This window comes from Melanerpes formicivorus, unplaced genomic scaffold, assembly GCF_026170545.1.
Source record: "Melanerpes formicivorus ecotype bairdi unplaced genomic scaffold, bMelFor1.0.p_v2 SCAF_77, whole genome shotgun sequence".
Taxonomy (NCBI): Eukaryota; Metazoa; Chordata; class Aves; order Piciformes; family Picidae; genus Melanerpes; species Melanerpes formicivorus.
The window spans coordinates 2,382,065-2,409,922 of NW_027142429.1; the positions used below are offsets into that span (position 1 = coordinate 2,382,065).

General features: G+C 54.9%; 1 protein-coding gene across 4 annotated transcripts in view; it reads left to right on the top strand.

The window, feature by feature from the left end:
• Positions 1 to 26,223: 26,223 nt before the first annotated feature.
• NSMF (NMDA receptor synaptonuclear signaling and neuronal migration factor) overlaps positions 26,224 to 27,858 on the top strand; it is an 82,147-nt gene continuing 80,512 nt past the window's right edge. For all 4 annotated transcript variants that reach the window (XM_068164237.1, XM_068164239.1, XM_068164238.1 and 1 more), the window contains exon 1: positions 26,224 to 26,488. In XM_068164237.1, the coding sequence (XP_068020338.1) occupies positions 26,382 to 26,488 (107 nt within the window). In that variant the 5' untranslated portion in view covers positions 26,224 to 26,381. The remainder of the gene's footprint in view (positions 26,489 to 27,858) is intronic.

Below are 27,858 nucleotides of genomic sequence, written 5' to 3' on the forward strand. Positions count from 1 at the left end.
TGGGCACAGATGGCCCCAGGTCACAGTCACAGACAGTTAGGGGCTGGAAGGGACCTCCAAAGCTCAGCCAGCCCAATCCCCCTGCCAGAGCAGGGTCACCCAGAGCAGCTCACACAGGAACACGGCCAGGAGGGTCATGAATATCTCCAGAGAGGGAGACTCCACAACCCCCCTGGGCAGCCTGCTCCAGGGCTCTGGCACTCTCACAGGGAGAAAAACTCTTCCTCCTGTTTCCATGGCACTTCCTCTGCCTCAGCTTCCACCACTGCCCCTTGTGCTGGCATTGGGCATCCCCCAGCAGAGCCTGGCTCCAGCCTCTGGGCACTCACCCTGCACAGCTTCATCACCAGCAGTGAGGTCACCCTCAGGTTCCTGCTCTCCAAGCTCCAGAGCCCTCAGCTCCCTCAGGCTCTGCTCATGAGGAAGATGTTCCACTGCCTGCAGCAGCTCTGTGGCTCTGTGCTGGACTCTCTCAAGCAGGTCCCTGAGGTCCTTCTTGACCTGAGGGCCCCAGAACTGGACACAATATTCCAGCTGTGGCCTCAGCAGGGCAGAGCAGAGGGGGAGGAGAACCTCTCTGACCTACAGACCACAGCCCTTCAAATCCAGCCCAGGATACCATTGATCTTCTTGGCCACCAGAGCACATTGCTGGCTCAACCTCCCATCCCCTAGGACCCCCAGGATCTTTTCCCCATCCCTGCTCTTCAGCAGGCCAGTCCCCAACCTATACTGATACCTGCCCACTGTGGCCTTGGTGCTGGCTGCCAGGGTGCTCTGCCAGGCTCAGGCAGGCACAGTGTGGTGCTGTGTGGCACTGGCTGTGCCCATGGCTGTTCTTGCAGCCAAGATGATGTTGCTCTGCCCTGGGCTCCCGTGCAGGAGCTCAGCCTGGGTGGGCTGAGCTGTGCCTCTCTTGCTCCTGGTGGTGACTGGTGGCTGCCCAAGGCAGAGGCACTCAGTGGCAGTTTCAGCCAGCTGCTGCCACTGCCAGAAGAGCTCTTTCTGCTCGTTGGGTGAGGACTGTAAGAGGTCTTTGGCTGTGTGTGGTGAGCTGTGGCAGAGAAGGACACACGTGCTGGCTCTGCCAGGCTTTGTCATTCTCGCTCTGCCTCGGAGGTTTTCCCTCTCCTGCTGCTGTGAGTCCCCCAGTGTGTGACCAGGCTGTGGCTGCTGTCCCTCTCCCAAACTCGGTACTGGCATGGCTGGTGGGTCACTTCTCTCCCCACTGCAGAGCTGGAGGGTGCCAGCCCAGCTCAGGACACCCCTCAGCTTGCTGTTGCATGGCACTGAGTCACCCCAGGCTGTAGAGCTCTCTCCCTGCCAGCGTCCAGGCTGGAAATAGAAAGCTTTTAACCAAGCAGAGATAGGAAAAACTTCCAGAGCAGGGCAGGCAAGGCAATGCCCCCTGGGATTCCAGAGTAATGAGGTGGGAGAGAGCTGGCAGGAGGAGGCTGTGTGCCAGCCTCGTGTGGCAGAGCCCAGGCCATGGCCAGCCAGCTGCTGCCACCTTCCAGGCTCCTGGGACATGCACCTGGCCTGGCAGGAGATGCTGCTCCCCAGAAGCAGAGGGGAGAGCTGAGCCCTGCAGGAGTCAGTGGGGTGAGTGTGCCTTTCTCTGGGGCTTCTCTCCTGAGAGCAATGAACCTTCCAGCACGCTCCAAGTGTCAGCAAAGAGATCTTCCAAGTGCCCAGGAGCTGCCACATTGATGGAGGTGGTGTCTGCTCCCAGGCTGTTCCCTGGTGCAAAATGGGCAGTGGGAGGAGAGAAGAGCTTCTGCTTAGGGCCCTCACAGTAAAACTGGGGCAACAACTTGGATTTTAAAGAGCTGGCAGGGGAAGGATGGTTTAAAATAGCACCTGGCTGGTGTGGTTGGTAGCACCCTGTCAGCCTCCATCCCTTGAGCACCATGGTGGCACAGACTCAGGGAGTCAAGCCTGCCATTGAGCCCTCAGCATGGCAGCTGCCAGGGGAGGCTCCACAGAGGGTCAGGGCTGATGGATCAGCTCCTGAGCAATGCCAGGGCTGAGCCTGGTCCCTGCTGGAACCACAGGCAGGGTGGACACCAGAGCCTGGATCACATCATGCATGACTAGGGGACTTGAGCAGCTCCCCTGTGAAGAGAGACTGAGAGCCCTGGGGCTGTTTGGTCTGGAGAGAAGGCTGAGAGGGATCTGATCAATGGCTATCAATAGCTGAGGGGTGGGTGTCAAGTGGAGGGGGCCAAGCTCTTTTGGGTGGTGCACAGTAATGAGGCAAGGAACAATGGAGACAAACTGGGACAGAGAAGGTTTCAGCTCAACAGGAGGAGAAACTTCTTTACAGTGAGGGTGGCAGAGCCCTGGAGCAGGCTGCCCAGGGGGGTTGTGGAGAAGGAGACTTCCTTTTCTGGAGGCTTTCAAAACCCATCTGGATGCATTCCTGTGTGACCTGCCCTGGGTGATCCTGCTTTGGCAGGGGGGCTGGACTCAGTGCTCACTGGAGCTCCCTTCCAGCCTCTGACGTTCTGTGATCACACAGCTCTGCTCCCCGCTGCTGGAGTGGAGCAGGATGGGGCTCTGCAGGGCCCAGCCAGGCTGCCTGTACAGCTGGGCCAGCTGCAAGCTGAGCTCTTGAAGGCAGCTCCCTCGGGACCCCAAATCCAGGCTGGGTCTGTGGTGCACAAGGCAGGAGGAAGGTGAAAGGAAGCACAGAACCTTGACAAAAAGGCACAGAACCTTGACAGAGCAGCACCCCCCAGGCCCCTGGGCGTGTGCCCACTGCAGGCAGCCCTGGCTCCCCCAGGACCCTCCTCCTCCCCAGAACCTGCCCCTGGGGTGGCTGTGCCGGTCCACGTGGCAGGGCTCTGGGCCCTGGGGTGCCCTCCCCGGCACGGGGCTGAGCAGGAGCCCTGGGGTGTGCTCTGCCTGCCCAAACTGGGTCACGGCAGAGCCGGAGCCGAGCGGCGGCGCGGCTAAAAATACCAACACAGCCACACGCCCTGGCAGCTGGGCAGGGCTGGGGCTTGGCCTGAGAGATGTCCCCAGCCCTGGCCCAGGCCAAGAGGCTCTCCAGGGCCTGTGGACTGCTGGGGCTGGGGGTGATTTAGGAGCAGAGGAGAGAAAATCCCCTGTGGGGCTGCAGGCCCACGCTCCACCCACGAAAATGCCTCTGCTGGTGGTGTCACTAAGTCATCCCGAGGCAGCTTGCAGCTGGGGCCCTGCTCCTTGCACAGCCTCTCCTGCAAGCCTTGGATGGCTCATCATTGAGTCTATCATCAGTAAATTTGCTGACAACACCAAGCTGGGGGCAGGAGTTGATCTGCTGGAGGGTAGAGAGGCTCTGCAGAGGGACCTGGACAGGCTGGACAGATGGGCAGAGGCCAAGGGCAGGAGATTGAACACATCCAAGTGCCAGGGGCTGCACATTGGCCACAGCAACCCCAGGCAGTGCTACAGGCTGGGGGCAGAGTGGCTGAGAGCAGCCAGGTAGAGAGGGACCTGGGGGTACTGGTCGATGGTAGGCTGAACATGAGCCTACAGTGTGCCCAGGCAGCCAAGAGGGCCAATGGCATCCTGGCCTGCATCAGGAAGAGTGTGGCCAGCAGGAGCAGGGAGGTCATTCTGCCCCTGGACACTGCACTGGTTAGACCACACCTGGAGTCCTGTGTCCAGTTCTGGGCCCCTCAGTTTAGGAAGGAGGTTGACTTGCTGGAATGAGTCCAGAGAAGAGCAACAAAGTTGGTGAGGGGTTTGGAACACAGCCCTGTGAGGAGAGGCTGAGGGAGCTGGGGCTGCTCAGCCTGGAGAAGAGGAGACTCAGGGGTGACCTTATCACTCTCTACAACTCCCTGCAGGGAGGTTGTAGACAGGCTGATGATGGTCTCTTCTCCCAGGCAGCCAGCACCAGAACAAGAGGACACAGTCTCAGGCTGCGCCAGGGGAGGTTCAGGTTGGATGTTAGGAAGAAGTTCTACACAGAGAGAGAGATTGGCCATTGGAATGAGCTGCCCAGGGAGGTGGTGGAGTCACCATCCCTGGAGGTGTTCAGGAGGAGACTTGCTGGGCTGCTTGGTGCCATGGGTTAGCTGTTTGGGTGGGTTGGATTGGTTGATGGGTTGGACACGATGATCTTGAAGGTCTCTTCCAACCTGGTTTGGTTTATCTTCAGCCTCCTCCAAACAGCACCTCAGCTGCCCTTTGTTGTAAGTGTGCTAACCATCAGTGGCAGCAAACGCTGGCGGGGGAGGGATGCAGCCTGATGCAGCTGGTGCAGGAGCCCAGCAAAGCAGAGCTGTGTCCCTTGGGAAAGGGAATGCTTCCATTCCAGTGCCAGGAGGAGGGAGCTGAGTGGCCTGAAGGAGTTTGGTCAGGGTGCTGTGTTGCTGTAGGGCAGTGTTGGTAGCAATTGTGGGCTGGAGCCCCTACCCAGCCCATGGCTCACACCCATGGGGTGCCTCCAGCTGGAGACTTTGTCTATCCCTTCTTTGGGACTTTGCCTCCTTTGGGATTTCAGCTGTCCCCTCTCTGGCCACCTCTCTTTAACCTGCATAACAGCACAGCCAGGACAGTCCCAGTTTTAGAACCACAGAATTGCTTGGGTTGGAAAAGGCCTCTGAGATCATTGAGTCCACCTAACATCACCATGGCCACAAAACCATGGCCCCAGGTGCCATGGGCACACACTTCTTGAACACCTCCAGGGATGAGGACTTCACCACCTCCCTGGGCAGCCTGTGCCAATCCCTGACCACTCTTACAGGAAAGAGATTTTTCCTCATCTCCATTTTCCTCATCTCCATTTTCCTCATCTCCAGCCTAACCCTCCCCTGGCACAAATTCAGGCCATTTCCTCGCCTTCTATCACCTGAGACTAGGGAGAACAGACCAACCCCCAGCTCACTGCAGCCTCCTTTCAGGGAGCTGCAGAGAGCAATAAGGTCTCCCTTGAGCCTCCTCTTCTCCAGGCTGAACACCTCCAGCTCCCTCAGCTGCTCCTCCCCAGCCCTGCTCTCCAGACCCTTCCCCAGCTTGGTTGCCCTTCTCTGGACCTGCTCCAGCAACCTCCATTCCCTCCAACCTCTGCCCCTGGGGCCAGCCCATGGTCCTGGGGTGCTGCTGAAGCTTCTTGCCTCTGCCTCACCTTCCCCTGCTGACGTTTGGGTTCTTCTTGCCTCCCCTCTTCTGTGGCTGGAAGGTTTCCTTCGCTGCTGTTTGAGCCTTGGCCTATTTTAAGGCTGCCAACTGGAAACGGGGCTGTGCACAGACCAGCTCCCAGTTGCTCAGTGCAACTTCCCTGCCATAATTATTCACTGCCAGTCCTCCTGCTCCCAGCAGCTGTATCATTTCTCAGCTGTGTTTTGTGCTCCTTGCTCAATCAATGATGAAAACATTGATTAGTGTCAGGCTGGGATGGACTCTTGCAGAAGGCCCCCGAAATTGGCTCTGCTCACTGATGGCTCCCTGTTATGGAGATGGGTTTGCAAGCTCTCCAGCCATTTGCTGTGGGCTTTATTGAGGCTCATTGGTGCTAAATTTGTAATTAGGGTGTCACAGGATATTAAGTCAGACTCGGTGCCAAGAGCTAAGCAGATAATGGCCACATGGTAACCTTTGTCTGCAAACTTGTGATTTTCTCAGAGGATGAAAGGAGGCTCATTTGACAAGACACTTCCCCTTGCAGCACGCTGCTGGGGGGATTTTTAGCCCCTGGATGCTATGTTAATTGAATCCCCTCTGTCCTCTCAGCCTGGCTGTGAGGCTGGACCGTTCACCGGGGCGCCGCAGGAGCGCCCTGCCCAGCCTGGCAGCTCCCCGGCCTTGCAGCTCTTCAGCAGCTCAGTGCAAGCAGCTCAGCTCCATGCACTTGCTGGAGGGCCCTCGGGTGCAGATCATGAAGCTCTGCTGATTTAGAAGCCCCACAGATGTCAGCTGAGATGCTCCTGCTTGGTAGCAGAGACCCAGAAGCCTCTGGTGGCCAAGAGGGCCAAGGGCATCCTGGCCTGCAGCAGGAAGAGTGTGGCCAGCAGGAGCAGGGAAGTCCTTGTGCCCTGTGCTCAGCACTGCTTAGGCCACACCTTGAGTCCTGTGTCCAGTTCTGGGCTCCTCAGGTCAAGAAGGACATCGAGACACTTGAAGGTGTCCAGAGAAGGGCAAGAAAGCTGGGGAGGGGTCTGGAGCACAGCCCTGTGAGGAGAGGCTGAGGGAGCTGGGGTTGCTTAGCCTGGAGAAGAGAAGGCTCAGGGGAGACCTCATTGCTCTCTACAACTACCTGAAAGGTGGTTGTAGCCAGGAAGGGGTTGGTCTCTTCTCCCAGGCAAGCAGCAGCAGAACAAGAGGACACAGTCTCAAGCTGTGCCAGGGGAAGTTTAGGCTGGAGGTGAGGAGAAAGTTCTTCACTGAGAGTCATTGGTCATCGGGATGTGCTGCCCAGGGAGGTGGTGGAGTCCCCATCCCTGGAGGTGTTCCAGAGCGGATTGGATGTGGCACTTGGAGCCATGGTTTAGTCATGAGGTCTGTGGTGAGAGGTTGGACTTGATGATCTTTGAGGTCTCTTCCAACCTTAGTGATACTGTGAGACTGTGATACAGAGCAGAGAGCGGTTCATCGTCCCTGTGCCTTGCCCTGCCAGCTGCTCTCAGTGCAGGTGAGAGCCACAGCCTGGGCTGCAGCACGGGGTCCTGACCCTCTGCTCTGCTTTGCTGGGTACAGCTGTGGGGCCCCCAACACAAGAGAGACACATGGAGTTGATGGAGAGGGTGTAGAGGAGGCCGCAAAGATGAGCAGAGGGCTGCAGAACCTCTGCTAGGGCACAGGCTGGGAGAGCTGGGGCTGTTCAGCCTGGAGAAGGGAAGGCTCCAGGGAGACCTTAGAGCTGCCTTTCAATGTCTGAAGGGGATGCACAGGAAGGCTGGGGAGGGCCTGTGGTGATAACAGGATGAGGGGCAATGGTTTGGAAGTGGAGCAGGGGAGATTTAGGATGGAGATCAGGAGGAAGTTCTGCACAGTGAGGATGAAGAAATACTGGAACAGGCTATCCAGGGATGTGGTTGAGGAGACATTCAAGGTCAGACTTGCTGTGGCCCTGGGCAGCCTGTTCTAGTTGGAGATGTCCCTGCTGCCTGCAGGGGGGTTGGACAAGATGACCTTTGAAGGTCCCTTCCAGCCCAGTGCAGACTGTGAATGCTGTGACCTCTCTGTGCTTGGAGAAGTTCAAAACCCAGCTGGGCACCTCCTGAGCGAGGCTTTGACATCAGTCCTGCTCCAAGCAGGAGCTTGGCCTGGAGAGGATGCTCCTGACCCAAATCTTTTTGCACTTCTCCAGGTCTGTGAGACAAACCAGGAACATCTTTGTTGTTTCTTTTGTTCCTGGTACGTTTAGTGAACAACTTCTTGCCGGTGGTGGCTTTGCCAGGGATGGATTTTCCTCTCTCTGTTGCCCCTCCTCTGTCAATACCTGCTCAGCTCGTGGTGGTGCTTGCTGCACATTGATCACTCTCTGTTGCTTTCTTCTTCCTGGTGTATGTTGTCATTTTTCCTTCCAGCTGCTGTTTGCAGGTCACCAATTTCCAGGAGGGGCTTTCAGCCAAAGTTACACTTTCTGGACTCTGCTTTTTCTACCCTGTTGCAAGCTCTGCACAAAGAGCTGCTTTGCCTCCCTACAGGCTGGGAGTTTCCCCTTCAACTGTCCCCATGGAGTTTGTGAAGCTGCTGCTTCCATGAGTCATGGATTCATGGAATGGTTTGGGTTGGAAGGGACCTCGAAGGTCACCCAGCTCCAACCCCCCCCCTGCCATGAGTGCTGCAGAAAGCAAATAACCTTAAACCCAGCAAACAGATCCACCTGGTGGAATGGCTGATAAATTCAGAGTCACAGAATGGGCTGGGCTGGAAGGGACCTTAAGGATCATCCAGCTCCACCCCCTGCCATGGGCCACCAGCCCAGCTTGCTCAAGGCCTCATCCAGCCTGGCCTTCAACACCTCCAGGCAGGAGGCAACCACAGCCTCCCTGGGCAGCCTGTGCCAGAGTCTCCCCAGCCTCACTCTCAACAATTTCTTCCTCATCTCCACTCTCAGTCTCCCCTGTCCCAGCTCAAAGCCATTGTTCCTCATCCTGGCACTCCCAGCCCTTGTCACAAGTTCCTGCCCAGCTCTCCTGGAGCCCTTCAGGTCCTGGAAGGCTGCTCTGAGGTCTGACTGGAGCCTTCTCTTCTCCAGGCTGAACAGCCCCAACTCTCAGCCCGTCCCCACAGGGGAGGTTCTCCAGCTCTGTGATCATCTCTGTGGCCTCCTCTGGACCCTTTCCAGCAGTTCCTTGTCCTTACACCAAGGGCACACCAGTCCCTGGGAGAGCTCTGTGACACTCTGGCAAAGCAGGCTGGAGCTGTTGTGCTGTGACCCTCCTGTCTGACCTGGTGCCCAGGGGAGGCTCAGTATCACAGTCTCACAGTCTCACAGTATCAGTAAGGTTGGAAGAGACCTCAAAGATCATTGTGTGCAACCTGTCACCACAGACCTCATGACTAGACCATGGCACCAAGTGCCACATCCAATCCCCTCTTGAACACCTCCAGGGATGGGGACTCCACCACCTCCCTGGGCAGCACATCCCAATGATGAATGACTCTCTTGGTGAAGAGCTTTCTCCTCACCTCCAGCCTGGATGGTCACAACTGACAGAGCACCTGAGTTCTCCTCCCATGCTGGAGCATCTCTGCTTTCCTTGGCAGTCTGTTCCACTGCTTCACTGACCTTAAGCAGATTTTCTTCAGCTCTAACCTGACAACCCCAGCCCAGTTTAATCCTATTGCTCTGTGCTCTGTCCTGCCTTCAGCCTTGTACATAACCAGGTTGTGCTGCTGTGCCTGCCCACAAGGCTTTCATTTTCTGGGTACATCAGTCCTGCTTTCAGACTTTGCTCACAGGCTGCACCATCAGATCCCTCCTGGTACCTTCTCCAGCCAGCCCAAACCTGCCCATGGAACACCACAGCCAGAGGCAGGCCAGGTCCCCCAGCCAGTGCCACCCCAGAGCTCTGCTGCCTGCTCACGCTGGCACTCTGCTGTGTTGCTCCTCGAGCTGTGACATTCACCCTTCCCACACAAGCACAGCACAGCACAGCTGGCTCTGCTTCAGCTCAAGATTTGCAGCTGCAGCCAGGCCTTCCCCTGCACAATGGGGATGGCTTCAGCTCCCTGCTGAATCTTGCTCAGCACCTGTCTGATTTCACTACCTGAGCTGGGTGTGAGGACGTTCCCCACTCCAACACATCACCCTGGGGAGGGCATCACCAGCCAGCCACAGCTTTGGACAGCAAAGTTGCTCTGCAGTAGGTAACAGTCCTGCCTTGAGCAGGCAGCAGGACCAAAGACCTCCAGGGATCCTTCAGCCCTCTGCTTCCACGTTTCTGGGATGGAGTCAAGGAATCATCTTCCTGTGTGCAGTGCCCAGCTGGTTACACTGATTTGGTTTATTTGTTGTGGTTTGTTCTGAGGGGGTGGCTTGTGCCAAGGTGATGTCACTGGTCTAGCTGACAGGGATGAAAGGACATTACCCTCCTGCTACAGCCAATGCTGCTTTGAAGTTCAGCCTTCTTCAGCCCAGCAGGACAGCTTGGCAGCATGGCACTGGCACAGACAGCAGAATGGATAACTCTCTCCTACTACACCCCCCTCTCAGAGCCTCTCCTTCCCTCTGCCCTGGGCCATTTTGTTTTCCCTAAGGTCCCTTCCAACCTAACCATTCTGTGATTTGGCATTTGCTGTCCTTGCCAGCAGTCTGACCTAGAGGCTCTTTACTGCCTTCACCTTTGTGCTGTAGAAGAAGCTGAAGAAGCCTGCACCTATTTTGCTGCACCCTCAGGGTAGACAGGAGCTGCTGGTGTGTGTGTGTGCAGCCCTGCATGAACCTCCCCATGCTGCTCAGAGCTGCTTCCCATCACAGGCACAGATGCAGCTATGTGCTTCAGGCCAGAGGGAGCATCCATGCACACGAGATAGCAAAGCCCAGCTCTCCTTTTTCCTCACCTCCCTTTCAGCTTCTCACTCCTTCTGCCACAACCATCACAAATAGTTCCCTTCCACCCACCAAGAGAGAAAGGCTAAATGCATCCCTCCTCACCCTCCAGCTGAGCTCTCTGAGTCATCCTCCCAGTACATTTCTACCCTCTGTTCCCCTTGCTCTTGGCCTTGCTCTACACAGGCTCAGGCTCCACACACAGCTGCGCTGCCTGGCGCAGCAGCACCGTGCTGGAGGGAGCTGCCATGCTCTGGGCTCTGCAGGGCTCTGGGGGCTGCAGCTCCAGCTCTGTGTGAGCCCTTTTGCCTCTGGATGCTCCCTCCCTGGAGGTGTTCAAGGCCAGGCTGGATGAGGCCTTGAGCAACCTGTGGGAGGTGTCCCTGCCCATGGAGGGGAGTTGGAACTGGATGATCTTTAAGGTCCCTTCCAACCCAAAGCTGGTGCTGGGGGTGGCTTCACTCCTGTGCCCAGCACCTTTAGATGCAGCAAGGGCTGGGCATGGTGCTAGGCAGAGCTGGAGCAGAGCTTCAGGAGTGAGATGTTTCACACAAACTTCCCTTCACGCAAACTTCCCTTCAGTAGCAACTTTTATTTTCCCCTTCCACCTTAAATACAGGCCAGGCACTTTAAACTTCAGCTCTTCTGCTGCCTAGAATAGAATAGAATAGAATAGAATAGAGTAGAGTAGAGTAGAGTAGAGTAGAGTAGAGTAGAGTAGAGTAGACCAGGCTGGAAGAGACCTCAGAGACCATCAAGTCCAACCTATCATCCAGAACAATCTAATCAACTCAACCATGGCACCAAGTGCCTCATCCAGGCTCTTCCTAAACACCTCCAGGGATGGGGACTCCACCACCTCCCTGGGCAGCACATCCCAGTGGCCAATCTCTCTTGCTGGGAAGAATTTCTTCCTCACCTCCAGCCTAAATCTCCCCTGGCACAGCTTGAGACTGTGTCCTCTTGTTCTGATGCTGCTTGCCTGGGAGAAGAGACCAACCCCCACCTGGCTACAACCTTCCTGCAGGGAGTTGGAGAGAGCAAGAAGGTCTCCCCTGAGCCTCCTCTTCTCCAGGCTAAGCAAGCCCAGCTCCCTCAGCCTCTCCTCACAGGGCTGTGCTCCAGACCCCTCCCCAGCTTTCTTGCCCTTCTCTGGACACCTTCAAGTCTCTCAATGTCCTTCCTGAACTGAGGAGCCCAGAGCTGGACCCAGGACTCAAGGTGTGGCCTCAGCAGTGCTGAGCACAGGGCACAAGGAATTCCCTGCTCCTGCTGGCCACACTGTTCCTGCTGCAGGCCAGGATGCCCTTGGCCTTCTTGGCTGCCTGGGCACACTGCTGGCTCATGTTCAGCTGCTGTCAATCAGCACCCCCAGCTCCCTCTCTGCCTGGCTGCTCTCAGCCACTCTGACCCCAGCCTGTAGCTCTGCCTGGGGTTGCTGTGGCCAAGTGCAGAACCTGGCACTTGGATGTGTTCGGTCTCCTGCTCTTGGACTCTGCCCATCTGTCCAGCCTGGCAAGGTCCCTCTGCAGAGCTCTCCTGCCCTCTAACAGATCAACTCCTGCCCCCAGCTTGGTGTCAGCTGCAAATTTACAACTTGCCTGGTACCAATGTCAGGACAAAGGCAGACTGATATTTTGCCAAACAATGAAATACTGAGGTGTGGATGGAGCAGAAACTGAGTAATCACTGAATCATTGAGCAATCAATTCCCTTCAGGTCTGTTCCTGGAACTGTCTTGGGAATCCAGACCTTGAGGAACCTCCATTGTAAGGGCTGAGTCCTGCATCTCCACAGCTCCTTGCCAGTGCTGGGCACCCTGAGAGTAAAACCTGTCTCTGGTAGGTACAAAGTCATCATCCCTGCAGCAGTGTGGGAGCACATCACCCTGGGGTGAGGCTCACCAGCCAGCAAGGCTGCCACAACTTGGCCAAGCAAGGTTGCTCTGCATAGGCAACAGTCCTGCTCCAAGCAGGCAGCAGGACCAAAGACCTCCAGGGAGCCTTCACACCAAGCATGATCCTGGGGAGAAATCATAGAATGGCCCAGGCCAGAAGGGACCTCCAAAGCTCATCCAGTCCAACCTCCCTGCTATCAGCAGGGACATCCCCAACTAGATCAGGCTGCCCAGGGCCCTGTGGAGTCTCATCTTGAATATCTCCTGGGATGGAGCCTCAACCACCTCCCTGGGCAACCTATTCCAGTGTTCCACCACCCTCATAGTGAAGAACTTCTTCCTGATATCCAGTCTAAATCTGCTCTGCTCTAGTTTGAAGCCACTGTCCCTCATCCTGTCCTTGCAGACCTTTACAAACAGTCTCTCCCCATCCTTCTTGTAGCCCCCCTCAGGTACTAGAAGGCTGCACTGAGGTCTCCCTGGAGCCTTCCAGGCTGAACACCCTCAGCTCCCTCAGCCTGTCCTTACAGCAGAGCTGCTCCAACCCCCTGATCATTTTTGTTGCCCTCCTCTGGACCCTCTCCATCAGGTCTGTGTCCTTCCTATGTTATGGGCTCCAGACCTGCACACAGTGCTCCAGGAGGTCTCATCAGAGCAGAGTGGCAGAATCAGCTCTCTGGATCTTCTGGCAACACATCTTTTGATGCAGCCCAGGATGTGATTTGCCTTCTGTGCTGCAAGCTCGCACTGCCTGCTCCAGTCCAGCTTCTTTTCCACAGGGCTGCTTTCTCGCACCTCCTTCCCCAATCTCTGTTGATAGTGAGGATTGCTCAGGCCCAGGGATGTCTTCCCTGCAGCCCATCCCAGGGTGTGTTGCCTTTGTGCCATCCCCTGGGCTTGCTCATTGTAGTTAGTTCTGAGGGACTGGCTTGTGTCAAACTGCTGTCACTAATTTCTCTGACAGCATCCTGCTCACACCCTCCCTCCTGCTGCTTTCTTCTGTTTCTCTTCACCTGCTCCTTCATTCTAAGGGAGGAAAAAAGGGCTACACTAATACTATGGTGCTCTTGAAATGCCTGCTTAGCTCTCAGCTCTCCTGACTCAGAAATGTGTTCCAGCTCTTCCCTTCTTTTCCTCTCCTGGGCAGGGTGAATTCCCTTGCAGCCATTTAGGAGCACACTTTGAAAATGCTCCCACCCAAGGGATGGACACAGACCTCAGCACCCTCCCGTGCTGGCACTGCTCCTTGCTTTGGGCTCTTTGGCAGCTCTGCTTGCCTGTGTGGGTTCTGAACATTACAGATGCTGGGCAGTTGCCCAGTGTTGGTACCTAGGTGCTCTTAGCCTCAGGAGATGGCCAGAAAAGTGATTTGGCAGCAAGGAGCAAAGGCTTTTATGCTGGCACAAGATGGGGAGCAGGACTCAGGGCCAGGACTGCAGGGAGTGAGGAGCAGTGATGGGAATCGCTCTGGCTGTGTTGAAGGTGGAGGTTGAGATAGGACAGAGGGATGAATAGAATAGGAATAGAATAGAATAGAATAGAATAGAATAGAATAGAATAGAATAGAATAGAATAGAATAGAATAGACCAGACCAGGTTGGAAGAGACCTCAGAGATCATCCAGTCCAACCTCTCCCCCAGCACCATCTGATCAACTCAACCATGGCACCAAGCACCCCAGCAAGTCTCCTCCTGAACACCTCCAGGGATGGGGACTCCACCACCTCCCTGGGCAGCACATTCCCATGGCCAATCTCTCTTGCTGGGAAGAATTTCTTCCTAACATCCAACCTAAACCTCTGCTGGCACAGCTTGAGACTGTGTCCTCTTGTTCTGGTGCTGGGTGCCTGGGAGAAGAGACCAACCCCCACCTGGCTACAACCTCCCTGCAGAGAGTTAGAGAGAGCAATGAGGTCTCCCCTGAGCCTCCTCTTCTCCAGGCTAAGCAACCCCAGCTCCCTTCAGCCTCTCCTCATTTCAGCAAGGGTTATATGGCTCAGTGGGCTGGACATGCTCTTGTCCTCCTTTGAGTGCCTGAACTATGTTAGCATTATTATTATTATTATTAATACTCTTATTACTCTATGAATTGGTGGGCCTGCTTATTAACAAGGGTAATCATGAAAGCAAGCCTGCCTGGCTCCAGTCTACCTGGCACAAGGCATGGCATGCATTTAGAGCACGATCTTAGCCTTCTGGGGCCACTTTTTATGCCAGGTGTGTTCACTACTTCACATCCCCAGCCCTCAGCCCTGATTAGGCTGCCCATTTGCAACACAAACCCAATAAATAAGAGGCATGGCTGAGTGGTGAGACAGCTTTTGGGCTTCCTTGGGAGCTTGTGTCACCTGGTTCTTGCAATGCCAGCGAGACCTGGACGGAGCAGCCTTGTCAGAAAGGCAGCTCAAGATTTCAGCCAGCAGAGTAATAGCTAATTGAGTGTATTTCAATCATGAGCTCCATAGAAGGCAAGCAAACTCCACAGAGTAGAAGGAAATTGCATCTTAGAGTAATCTGACTGTGGGTAGATAATTAGGCCTATATTTCATGAGAACATTTGCTGGGCAACATAATGAAAAGGCCAGCACCAGCATTTTCTTCAGGCAGTGTGATGCCTCCCACCAGGGCCCAGCCGTGCCAGCACTGGTGCTGCAGTGCAGCGAGAGCAGGCAAAGGCTTTGCCCAGCCAGAGGGGTGCAGAAGCTGAAGCCCATCCTCCAAACATCCCTAATGCCTGCTCAGAGAAAGCTGCCAAGGCCTCTGCACTGCTCTTGGAACAAAGATGGCAAAGCAAACCCTGCAGCTTCATCACCTATGACAAGAGGGATCTGGAGGTGCTGGAAGGTGTCCAGAGAAGGGCCAGGAGGAGGAGCAGAGGGCTGGAGCTGCTCTGCTGTGAGGACAGACTGAAGGAGTTGGGGCTGTTCAGTCTGCAGAAGAGAAGGCTCCCAGGTGACCTCATTGTGGCCTTCCAGGATCTGAAGGGGGCTACAGGAAGGCTGAGGAGGGACTGCTCAGGATCTCAGGCAGTGATAGGACTAGGGGGAATGGAATGAAGCTGGAGGTGGGGAGATTGAGGCTGGAGGGGAGGAGGAAGTTCTTCTCCATGAGAGTGGTGAAGCCCTGGAATGGGTTGTGCAGGGAGGTGGTTGAGGCCCCATCCCTGGGGGTGTTTAAGCCCAGGTTGGATGAGGCTCTGGGCAGCCTGATCTAGTGTGGGGTGTCCCTGCCCATGGCAGGGGGGTTGATCCTTGTGGTCCTTTCCACCCCTGACTGATACTATGATACCTTCCTGTCTCTCCGAAGGGCAGCTGCAGCAAAGTCTCTTCAGGCTGCCTTGCAGAGCTGGACAGACCCAGGCCCAACTCAGTGCTGCTGTGGGAGCCTCCCAGGCAGCTGCCACTGAACCTGGCTTGGAAGAGGTCCTGCTTTGAGTCACTGTCTGACCCAGCTTGGAAGTTCAGCAGGGGCTGATGAAGTGGCTCTGTGGCTGGGCCTTGGGGGAAATGCAGCTGGGCTGGATGTGCCTGGCTGGCTGGCAGCAGGAGGTGACTCTCTTCCTCTGTTCTGCTTTGGTGACAAAACCCCTGCAGCCTGCTGGGGAGCCCTTAGCACAAGAAGGACATGGATCTCTTGGAGCAAGTCCAGAGGAGGGACAGAGAAGTGATCCAGTGCAGGAACACCTCTCCTGTGAAGGCTTTGTGAGTTGGGGGTCTTCAGCCTGGAGAAGGCTCCAGGGAGAGCACACTGCAGCCTTCCACTACTTGAAGGGAGCCTATAGGAAAGATATGGAGGGACTCTTGAGCAGGGAGTGTAGTGATGGGATGAGGGTAGTAGCTTCAAACTGAAAGAGGGGGGAATTTGATTAGATATAAGGAAGAAATCCCTCACTGGTGAGATGCTGGCCCAGGTGGCCCTGAGAAGCTGGGGATGCCACATCCTTGGAAGTGTTCAAGGCCAGGAAAGGGCTAAGCACAGATCCTGCCTTCCAAGTCTCCAGCTGGGCCCAGGGTTGTTTCTGGCTTTCCCTGCCAGGGACCTTTCTGCCTTGTGCAGGAGCAGACAGATGTATAACATTTAGTATTTAGTTTCTTCATATGCTGGGAAATTAGATTTGGGAAAGTGCAGTGACTTAGGCAGGTGGAGGAAAGGGTTTAACCTCTGAGCAGAGGTAGCCCTGTGGTCAGGGTCTAAGGGGTCTGATTCCTCTCCTGCCTCAGTGGTGCAGCAGGGCTGGGATGTGTCATGTAGCAGAGAAAGGGTGAGGGGCTGGTGGCTCAGCATGGTAGCTGAGTGAGCTGGCCTGGTGTTGGGTCTGAGTCCACATCCAAGCTGGTTCAGAACTGTTCATCCAGTGAGCAGGACCAGTTTGTAGTGGGGACAGAGGAGGCCACAAGAGTGATCAGAGGGCTGGAGCAGCTCTCCTGTGGGGACAGGCGGAGAGAGTTGGGGCTGTTCAGCCTGGAGAAGAGAAGGCTCCAAGGAGACCTCAGAGCAGCCTGAAGGGGCTACAGGAGAACTGGAGAAGGATATTTGACAAAGGAATGGGGTGACAGGATGAGGGGCAACGGCTCTGGGCTGGTAGAAGCTGCACATCAGGAAGACATTAGGAAGAAATTCTTCCCCATGAGGGTGGTGAGGCCCTGGAAAAGGTTGCCCAGAGAAGTCGTGGAGGCTCCAAGCCTGAAAGTGTTCCAAGCCAGGCTGGATGAGGCCTTGAGAAACCTGGGCTAGTAGGAGGTGTTCCATGCCCATGGCAGGGGCTTGGAACTAACTGATCCTTGATTTCCCTCCCAACCCTTCTGTGATCTCTGAGGCCACATTTGACCAAGCTCTTTCCCAATGTCAAATGCCTGCCCATTTAAGGCCGGCTCTGCTCAGTGACTCTGCCCAAAGCAAGCCCATTACTCATAGCTAACTCCAACTTGTTAGCTATGGATCTTGCTCCTGTGATGTATGGCTTAATTTTAATTATGCCAATGCTGGGAAAGTTATTGTCTTACAGTGCCTCATTAGAATGAAGTCTCCAATCAATGAATTCAACAGCATTGTCTTGAAGTGGCTAAATTGGCCAAGGGGGAAGGTGGCTAGATGATATTTGAGTGACCTCCTGGCGCCTGGGAGACCCTCAGCTTCCCAGTGCAGTTGGCCATAACTTGTCCTCAAACCCTTTGCAAGCTCTGCTGTGCAGATAACCCCCAACAGCTCCGCCAGCTCCCATGGCCTCAGTTTTATCACTGTCTCTCAGGGTTTGCTGTCACTTGCCAGAAGATTTATGGGCAGTGGGGACAAACGTCTTCTCTCTTCAGACTGGTGCTTTGCCCCTCCTTTACCACTGCATTTGGGGCAGCTGCTTTGTGCAGCACAGCAGGGGAAGAGGGCAGGGACCTAAAAACATCCCTGCCTGGGCCAGTTCCCTCATACTGCTTCCTGTGGTCTCAGTGCCTCGTGTGCCAAGGAGGCACCCATGTGCCAGCTGTACAGCCCTGGCAAGTGCCCCTCAGGAGGGGGCTCCCACACCTCCCTCAGCACTGCTCACCCTGGGATTCTGATCTTCCAGTTACTAATAAACAGTGCTGTCTGCAGGGCCCACAGTTGTCCTAGCCTCCATTTGGACCAAAGAGCCAGCACTCAGCTCACACTGCTCATTACAGACTGAAGGAGTTGGGGCTGTTCAGTCTGGAGAAGAGAAGGCTCCCAGGTGACCTCATTGTGGCCTTCCAGGATCTGAAGGGGGCTACAGGAAGGCTGGGGAGGGACTGCTCAGGATCTCAGGCAGTGATAGGACTAGGGGGAATGGAATGAAGCTGGAGGTGGGGAGATTGAGGCTGGAGGGGAGGAGGAAGTTCTTCCCCATGAGAGTGGTGAAGCCCTGGAATGGGTTGTCCAGGGAGGTGGTCAAGGCCCCATCCCTGGGGGTGTTTAAGGCCAGGCTGGATGAGGCTGTGGCCAGGCTGATCTAGTGTGGGGTGTCCCTGCCCATGGCAGGGTGGTTGGAACTGGATGATCCTTGTGGTCCCTTCCCACCCTGACTGATACTATGATACTATGATACTATTAACCCTCCTGCTTTGTCCTTTTGTGCTTCCTGTGAGTCCCTTCCCTTTACCTCCTGGGTTTGTGCTCCCTCCAAAGCCAGCCACCAGTGTGGGAGGCACAAATGCAGCTTGGCTGGGGGTGATATTCAGATGAGGCTGGAAAAAAGAGAGTTCATTGCTGAGGATAAGGATCAGTGCAGAGCCCAGTGCTGTGCTGCTGAGGTTGGGGCTGTTTTTCTCCTGTGTGCCTGTCTCTGTAATCACCTGCTCTGGGTGTCCTGAGCCATTTTATTACCTAGTTATTCACTCTCACAATATCCTTGTAAACCTCTTTACAGCACCTCATGTCTTTATGACCCTGAATACCTTAGCAGCATCAGCAAGCTTTGCCACCCCTTTTCCAATCCCCTTTCAAGAGCATTTCTGAATATGCTGAATTGAGCAGCCCCCGACACAGATCCCTGTGGGGCTCCTTTCAAGCCCTGCCCCCATTCAGGAGCCTGCCTATTGAGAGCTGCTCTTTGAGAAGCCTTTAACCAGTGATTTCTCTATTCCAAGCCTTTTCTGTTAATCCCACAGCAGCTGTGTTTGTGTAAGAAACTCAGACCTCGTGGGCACCCAGGCGGACTACACCACACACTTATGGACTCCTCTAAAGAATCACAGAATGGGAAGGGTTGGAAGGGACCTCCAGAGATCATCCAGCCCAAGCCCTCTGCCAAAGCAGGGTCACCAGGGCAGGTCACACAAAACCACATCCAGATGGGGCTTGAAAGTCTCCACTGGAGACTCCACAACCTCTCTGGGCAGCCTGCTCAAGGCCTCCAGCACCCTCACACCAAAGAAGTTTTCCCTCTTGTTGAGGTGGAACTTCTGTGTTCCAGTTTGTGTCCATGCCCCTTGTCCTGCCACAGCACACCACTGAGAAGAGCCTGGCCCCTTCTTCTGGGCACCCAATCTCTTTTGCAAACATGCAAAAGATCTCCTCTCAGCCTTCTCTTTTCCAGACCAAGAGCTGGAACAGATTTATGAAACTTCCCTTTATTCCTCACTTCTTCCTCCCAGTGCTTTGGATGTATGCAGCTATGCACCAGTTGTATTCTTTACTACAGTTCCTATCAGTGTGGCCAGAGGTACCTCAGGCTTCATGGTTTCTGACAACCCCAAACCATTCAGTAACCCCAAGGCCCTTCCCATTTGTCACCTTGAAGCTCTCAGCCATCAAGGCTGTTACACACAGCGACTGCATGACACAACGAAGTAATTAAACTGCTTCATCTCTGGCTTAGGTGAACCATCTCCTGCTGGTGAATTTGCACTCTTTGGTTTCTCTATTTATTCCTCAGCCTCCTCTGCTGACACTTGAATGGGAGCCAAGTCCAATGCCATGTCCATATAAAGATAGCTTTTGGCAGAGGACCTTCTCTGAGCTCTTCCTCACTGACTACAGATGCAAAATATTCATTGTGTTTCTGTCCTGACCTTATCTCCTACGAATGCTTTCCTCTTGTGCTGTGGCCAGCTTCTGACTCTCCAGACTCTCCCAACAGGCCTACTGTCCTTGATGTGTTTTAAGAAACATTTATTAGTTTGCCTTTGCCTTTTGCAGGTTGTTTCTGTGACTGGCTTTGGCTTGCCTTATTTCTTCTTTGTGCATTTGAAATGTCAGGATGCAGGGTTGTTTGGGGTTTTTTTTTGCTCCTTTAGACAGCAATGCCTTTTCTAAACACTGAATGACCAGGTCCTTAAGGTCTGAGCCTCATCAGCCCATCTCATCTCAGCCTGATCTAAGACCTCCAAGACTCTGACTTTCCTGCCAGACAGTGCTCTATGGTTTGCTAGGATGCTGAGATACCAGAGTTTTCACATCTGAAATATTTATAAGGGTAAAAGTCATACAGTCATAGAATCATGGAATCAATAAGGATGGAAAAGGCCTCAGAGATCATCAAGTCCAACCTGGCACCCAACACTGCCTGACTACTAAACCATGGCTCCAAGTGCCACATCCAATCCCCTCTTGAACACCTCCAGGCATGGGGACTCCACCACCTCCCTGGGCAGCACATCCCCATGGCCAATCTCTCTTGCTGGGAAGAACTTTCTCCTCACCTCCAGCCTAAACCTCCCCTGGCACAGCTTGAGACTGTGTCCTCCTGTTCTGGTGCTGCTTGCTGGGAGAAGAGACCAACCCCCACCTGGCTACAACCTCCCTTCAGGGAGTTGGAGAGAGCAAGAAGGTCTCCCCTGAGCCTCCTCTTCTGCAGGCTAAGCAACCCCAGCTCCCTCAGCCTCTCCTCACAGGGCTGTGCTCCAGACCCCTCCCCAGCTTTCTTGCCCTTCTCTGGACACCTTCAAGTCTCTCAATGTCCTTCTTGAACTGAGAAGCCCAGAACTGGACACAGGACTCAAGGTGTGGCCTGAGCAGTGCTGAGCACAGGGCAGAATGACTTCCCTGCTCCTGCTGGCCAGGCTGGATTTTGCCTGGCTTGGGCTTGAGGGTGTTGCACCTTCGCTGGTGGGAAGGATTTGTCTGACCAGCTGTGGCTCTTTCAGAAGCTGTTTTGAGGTGTGCTCCCCTAGGATGACAATAAGCTGAGCAGGCAGAGCCCCATGAGTGGAGGCTTGGGGCTCATGTGGAGGGAGTGTGGTGCTCCCTGCCTCCTCGGCCTGGTCGCCTACGTGCGTGTCTGGAAGGCCTTGTTGCCATGGAGAAGCGATGGGGAACAGTCTGCCTGGCTCGCCTCACTCTTTTCCTAGCACGAAGTAAAGGCATTTCTCCAGCTGTAGCGAGCTGGAAGCCCACTGCCTCCTCTTCAGTGCCACATTAGGGTAACCCAGACCTCCAAATATGTGGGAGAAAGCCAGAGGCAGGGTGGAAATGCTAAATGAAGGCAGGGGAGTAGCAGGGCAGACTGCAGGGAGATGGACCACTGCTCCCAGGGTGCTATGGAGCGGTGAAGCTGGGCACTTCTCAAGGGCACCCAGACAAACAAGCAGGGGGCACTTGCAGCCCACAGGTGACGAGGGCACAAGGGAAATCCCCACTACATACATGGAAAAAATTGTGAGAGTGGAGCAGCTCTGGGACATGGACTGGAGTAGTGGTGGCATGGACAACTCTGGACAGCCTCAAAACCCATCCGGCCAAGCCCTGAGCAGCCAATGTGCCTTTGAAGTGAGGTCAACACTGAAGGAACAAGACCTAGCTGGGAATTTGAGACAGCTCCAGGAGGCAGGAATGGGGTTAGAGGGCAGGATGAAAACAGGATGAACGTGGAGACATCCTTGCTTCTTAACTTTGGGCACTGAGAGTACTGGATGCTGTGCCACTGAGACTCCAACTGCTTGCACAGCTCAAGTTACCTACGGTGTTTTTAAGTTGATCCCTAAAACCAGATGGATTTTCTATCATTTTCTGTTGTAGGAACTCTCTGGTGATATGACTGTGCAAGAAAAACTGAGGTGCAGGCGGGGGATAGTCATAAGTAGAAGTTTAATGGGAGTCATCTTCTGTGGGAAGAAATCCAATGCACTGATGCTGGGTTTTGTTTTGTACCTGAACAATGTCACTGTGAGCCTTCTTGTGGCCTTTCAGGATCTGAAGGAGGCTACAAGAAAGCTGGGGAGGGACTTCTGAGGGTGTCAGGGAGTGATAGGACTGGGGGGAATGGAGCAAAACTAGAACTGGGGAGATTGAGATTGGATGTTAGGAAGAAGTTGTTCCCCATGAGGGTGGTGAGAGCCTGGCACAGGTTGCCCAGGGAGGTGGTGGAAGCCTCATCCCTGGAGGTGTTTGCAGCCAGGCTGGAGGTGGCTGTGAGCAACCTGCTGTGGTGTGAGGTGACCCTGCCCATGGCAGGGGGGTTGAAACTGGCTGATCCTTGAGGTCCCTTCCAACCCTGACAACTCCATGACTCTACGAGTCTAACTTTGGGGTGTTTCCAGGTAGATCTGGTGGGGCTTATGTCAAGGATCTAACAGACCTGCCTGTTAGTTTGGGCTAGGGTTTTTTTCTCTTGGCATTTTTTAAAGCAACTGACAAAATATTTAAATGGAGAAATATGTTTAAATGGGAAATGGAGAGCACATTTCCCCTCTAATGAAAGAGGAAAGAAGAAAAAGAAAAGGAAGGAGAGCACAGTCAAAAGTCTCAGGCTGACCTGATTTTTGAAGCACTCCCGTGTATTTCTTTTGACTGTGTGTTCACCTTCAGATCTCTGTGTCAGTGGTTGCATGCAGCAAGACAAGGCAGCCAATTAGATGACCAATACATTGAAAGCAGCCCTGCAGAAAATGATTTGAGAGTGCTGGTGGAGGAGAAGCTGGACATGAGCAGCCAGTGTGAGCTTGCAGCCCAAAAGACGAATGTGTGGCCAGTAGATGGAGAGATGTGATTCTGCCCCTCTGCTCTGCTCTGGAGAAACCCTACCTGGAGTACTGCATCCAGCTCTGGAGCCCTCAATACAGGAAGGACATGGGCCTGATGGAGCAGGTCCAGAGGAGGCCATGAAAATGATCAGGGGGTTGGAGCAGCTCTGCTATGGAGACAGGCTGAGGCAGCTGGGGATGTGCAGCCTCATAGGCTGCTCTGGGGAGACCTGATAGCAGCTTTCCAGTACCTGAAGGGGGCCTACAAGGAGAATGGAGAGGGACTATTTACAAAGGCCTGCAGTGATAGGATGAGGGGCAACAGCTTCAAACTAGAGAAGAGTAGATTTAGATTGGAGGTTAGGAACAAGTTCTGCAGCATGAGCATGCAACAGCTCTGCCACAGCTTGCTTCCAGCACCCAGAATTGAGACGTACCTGCCCTAAAATCTCTTCACCACTATCAGCATGTGGGATTGAGACGATAATGTTTAGAGCAGTCTCATCACTCAGTTCAGTGCTGTGTCGCAGCAGAGTCCATCCTGTCTGAGCTACAGAACCCCACAGGAAGAGGAGTGACTCTCCTCTGACAGAGCACTTCTGCTGAGTGGGACACTGAGGCAGCTCACTCGGTGACAGTGATGGAGCAGCCAGTGTCACTTAGCTCTGCTTCACTCTGCTGGTGTGAGCTGAAAAGCAGGGTGAGGTCTTTCTTTTGCACACATGCACCACTTCTGCTCACAGCTTGGGTCTAAGTGAAAATGCACTTCTCAAAGATAGTTATTCACAGCGAACTCCCCAGTGTATGGAAAGTTCCAGCTGATGAGGTATCTACACCCCGTTTCTGGTGTCCACACACACCAGGGGAGTTGGGTGCCTTCTTCATCTTTTTTCTGCTCTCTGCACAAATGACTTTATTTTTTCCCTCCAATTCTAGCTTAATAGACCAACCACATCTATTGAGATCCTCTCATGTCCCCTCACAGATTTGACTTTGGAGTCTACAGAGAGAGAGAGGACTGAAGGTTTTCCCAAACTGCATCTCTTCCATGCAGTGTCTCTGAAGGACAGGAGCTTAGTCTACAGCATTTCCCCAGGCATGGACAAGACAAGGTGTGTCTGTCCATCACCTCCTCCTTCAGCTGCCTCTTTTCACAAAGCTTGTAGGCAATATAAGCATCTCTAAAACTTCTGTCAAGTATTGCTGAGTGTCAGCTCTGAAGTCCTGAGGTTCATGCACCTGCTTACAGAGCTGGGGCACCACTCAAGTGCTTTTTCTGTGTATGTTGTGAACAGCATCCAAAACCTTGCTGCCCTCACCTCCTCAGGTGCCCTGAGAGCAGGCTTATAGAATAGTTCCTCCAGGAAAAGCATTTTTCCCAATCCTCCTGGAAATCCATGAAATTGGCCTGAGGGCTGGGACCCCTCTGCTGTGAGGAAGGGCTGAAGGAGCTGGGATGGTTCAGATAGAGAATGCTCCTGGGAGACCTTCTTGCAGCCTTTCAATGTATAAAGTGGGCTTAGAAGAAAGATGAAGCAAGACTTTTTAAGCAGGGCCTGCAGGGGCAGGACAAGGGACAATGGTTTAAAACTGAAAGACAGGAAGTTTAGATTGGACATGAGGAAGAGATTCTTTACTGTGAGGGTGGTGAGACCCTGGAGCAGGTTGCTCAGAGGAGTTGTGGCTGTCCCATCATTGGAAGTGTTCAAGGTCAGGTTGGATGGGGCTTGGAGTATCCAGATCTAGTGCAAGATGTCTCTGCCCATGGCAGGGGGTTGGACTATGTGAAGGTGCTTTCCAATCCAAGCAGTTTTGTGACTCTATGAACTGAAAATCCCCTGAGCTGCCCCTGATCAGCTCCTCATGGGCAGTTCCCTCAGTGACCTTGAGGGAAGTGTTTGGTCTGGCAGGTGACAGTGGGGTCAAGGAGGTGTCTGAACTCCCAGCGCTGCCTTATGGCTCTGCTACCTCAACTCTCCTCCAGCGACTCCTGTGCTGCCCTGGGCCCCACTCTGCTACGATGGTGGTGAGCAGTGAGAGGCTGAAGGCACAAGGCCAGTGGAGGAGATCAGGCACTTGTATCAATCCTTCAGAGATGTTGTGTTTGAAACCTGATGGCCCAACCTTCATGACCATGCCCACCCACACACCACTGTCAAGAGAGCACCCAGCTGTGGAAAATGCACCATGCATGAAGCTTTCCCTGGCTCTGGCACAGGCAGGCTATGGGTTTATGTCAGAATGAATGCTTTTCTTGAAAGGCTGCAGGTATAGTTCTTGCCAGGAGCCCAGAGGGGGCCTCCTCTCACCACCAGCAGTGTTGGTTGGACATTCACCTCAGGTGAGACCCCAACACCAAGATGGGCAGGACTGTGGAACTCTGCTGATTGCTGCACCACCATTTACCAGCAGCTCTGGCTAATCAGGAGGGTCCCAGTTGACTGAAGGTTAGCAAATGTGATGCCCATCTACAAGAAGGGCCAGAACCAGGGTCCAGGAAACTACAGACCTGTCAGTCTGACCTTGGTGACAGGGAAGGTTATGGAGCAGATCATCTTGAGTGCCATCATGAGGCACATACAGCATAGGTTTGTGAAAGACAGGTCCTGCTTGATGGACCTGATCTTCTAAGACAAGGTGACCTGCTTAGTGGATGAGGAAAGCGCTGTGGATGTCATCCACCTGGACTTTAGTAAAGCCTTTGTCACTGGTTCCCACAGCACCCTGCTGGGCTCATGGCTTGGATGGGTGGATGCTTCACTGGATAAAGAGGCAGGCTGATGGCTGGGCCCAGAGAGTGCTGGGGAATGGGGTTACAGCCAGCTGGTGGCCAGTCACAAGTGGTGTTCCCCAGGCCCCAGCACTGGGGCCAGTTCCCTTTGATATCTTTACCAGTGGTCTGGATGAGGGGGTTGAGTGCAGCCTAAGTCAGTTTGCAGAGGACACTGAGTTGGGTGGCAGCATTGGTCTGCTGGAGGGTAAGGAGGCTCTGCAGAAGGACCTGGCCAGGCTGGATTGATTGGCCAAGGCCAGTGGGATGTGGTTGTACAAGGCCAAGTGCTGGGTCCTGCACTTGGATCACAACAACCTCATGAACACTCCAGGCATGGGGCAGAGTGGCTGGAAAGTGCCCAGCAGAGAAAGACCTGGGGGTGCTGGTTGACAGCAGCTGGATATAAGCCAGTGGGTGCCCAGGGGTGGCCAAGAAGGTCACCAGCATCCTGGCCTGGATCAGTAATGACCACAAGATGAGGGTAGTGAAGGTGGCCCTGTACTGGGCACTCATGAGGGCCACACTTCAAATAGTGGTTCAGATTTGGGGCTCTCACTCCAAAAAGGACATAGAGGGACTGGAGAGTGTCCAGAGAAGGGCAGCAAAGCTGGGTCTGGAGAACAGAGCTGGGAAGGAGCAGTTGAGCGAACTGGGGGTGTTCAGTCTAAAGAGGAGGCTGAGGGGAGACCTCATAGCTCTCTACAGCTCCCTGAAAGGAGCTTGCAGTGCGATGGGGGTTGGTCTGTTCTCTCATGTAACAAGTTGCCCCAGGGGCGTCTTAGGCTGGACATGAGGAACAATTTCTTCCCTGGCACAGTGGCTAAGCCCTGGCCCAGGCTGCCCAGGACAGCAGCGGAGTCCTCATCCCTGTAGCGGTTTCAGAGCCGAGTGGATGTGGCAGCGGTGACCTGGCAGTGCCGGGTTAATAGCGGGGCTTGACCCGAAAGGTCAAAAACGGTTCGATGATGTTACGCCTGCCCTTCGCCGGGGTCGCCAGTGCCGGGCGGCAGCGTCCCCCCAGGCGGGGCCGGGCACCATGATGTCAGCCGGGAGGCGGCGGGGGCGGAGAAGAGGGAGCCGCCGGCCAAATATAGCAGCGCTTCCTGGGCGGCGGGCGGTGCCCGGGCCCTCCCTCCTGCCGCAGTCAATGAGGAGGCAGCGGCGGCGGCGGAGCGCTGCACTCGCCGGGGGCAGCGGGGCCGGGGGGTGCCGCGGCATGGCGGGGCGCTGAGGCAGCGCGGCAGCGAGGGGCGGCGGCGGCGCCCGGCTCCCGGCCCCGCCGCGGCATGGGCAGCCGCGGGGTCGTGCGATGAGCGCTCCCCCGGCGGCTCCCCTCCGAGCGAATATGGGCACAGCCGTGTCCAAAAGGAAGACGCTGAGGAACGAGGCCATGTCGTCGGTGGCGGCTAAAGTGAGGTAGGTAGGTAGGAAGGTGGGTGTCGGGGGTGCGGGCGGGGCCCCGTCGGCAGCGCCTCGGTGAGCCCCCGCGGTGCCGGGCACCCTGCCCGCCCCCGGCCGTGTCGGGGGCTCTGCCCGCGGGGTGCCGAGCTGAGGGCGAGGCCCCGAGCCCCTCGGGACGCGCCCAGGTGGCCGGCTGCGGGCATGACCTCGGCGCTGTGCCTCCAGGGCCGGAGCGGCAGCGGTCAGGACCATCGGGGCAGAGTGCTCCGTCCCGGGACTGGGGAACGGCAGCGCAGGGCAGGAGAGCTTGAAGGGACCCCGGGTTGTACCGCGGGACACCGCCGGGCAGTCGCCGTGCTGGCGGCCGCTGCAGCCCCCCGCTTGCAGCCGGCTGCTGGCTGCGGGCGACCGCGCTCCTCCCGCACGCAGCGGAGCCTCAGCCTTTGGAGAGGTGATTTGTCCCCGAAGGTGTCCTCGCTTCTTGCTGCCGGCCCGGCCAACATCCTCCGCAGGTTTGGTTTGCCGGGTTGGCACGCAACGGGTCAGAATTGGATTCTCCAGGGCTGGATCTTTCTCATCCTTGGGAATTGGAAGTGTGGTCTGTTTGCTCGGTGGTTTCGTATGGGCTCAAATGCCAGTTGTGTGTCCGAGGGCAAAGTCATCGGCTGCCTTCAAGAGGTCTTGCTCCTTTGAGTGGAAAACCTATTGCATGGAAATCTGGATCCTCCATATCTGCCCTCTTGGGCAGTGTCCCAAGCCGCTACATCAAGCCGTGAACAGATCGGGTGCTGCCTTGTGCCTGTTAGGTTACATTGCTCGTCCTGCAGTGTAGCGTTTCACTTACTGCCCGGTCCCCTGGTTTTTAGCATCAAACATGGGGGATCCTAGCAAATGGATTGCTGCTCGATTGTACTTCTGTTTAAGAAGCTGTCACAGGTGAGCTTTGCTACAATACCCCTTGCCCAGGATGATGGAAGTCACAGCAATTGCCCGGTGACTGTCAGGGGGCATTGGCGCAGCTTTCGTGCTGCTCTTACAGCTGTGCAGAGGGGTAGGGCTGTCAGATCTCTGCTACATCCAGAGTAGCTCTCTGCTGCTGAAAAAGATGGGAAGAAATAAACTTTCTGGCTGGGTTATGTAACATCTCCTTTGTGTTAGGCATTAGAATAGCCCAGAGTCATGTGCAGGACTCGATAACGTGGTGCTGAGAGATCTCAGTCACCTCTCTGTGACCGTAACTCACCATTACGGCATCTCTGCCGTGCCTGGAGCTAAGGCAGACTCAAGTGAAAAGATCCAAAGATGTCTATCTGTTGCTGTCTGTGTTGTGAAGGAATCCATCCTTCAAAGTCTGGAGTGTCTCTGGGGGAAGCTGTCCAGGCAGA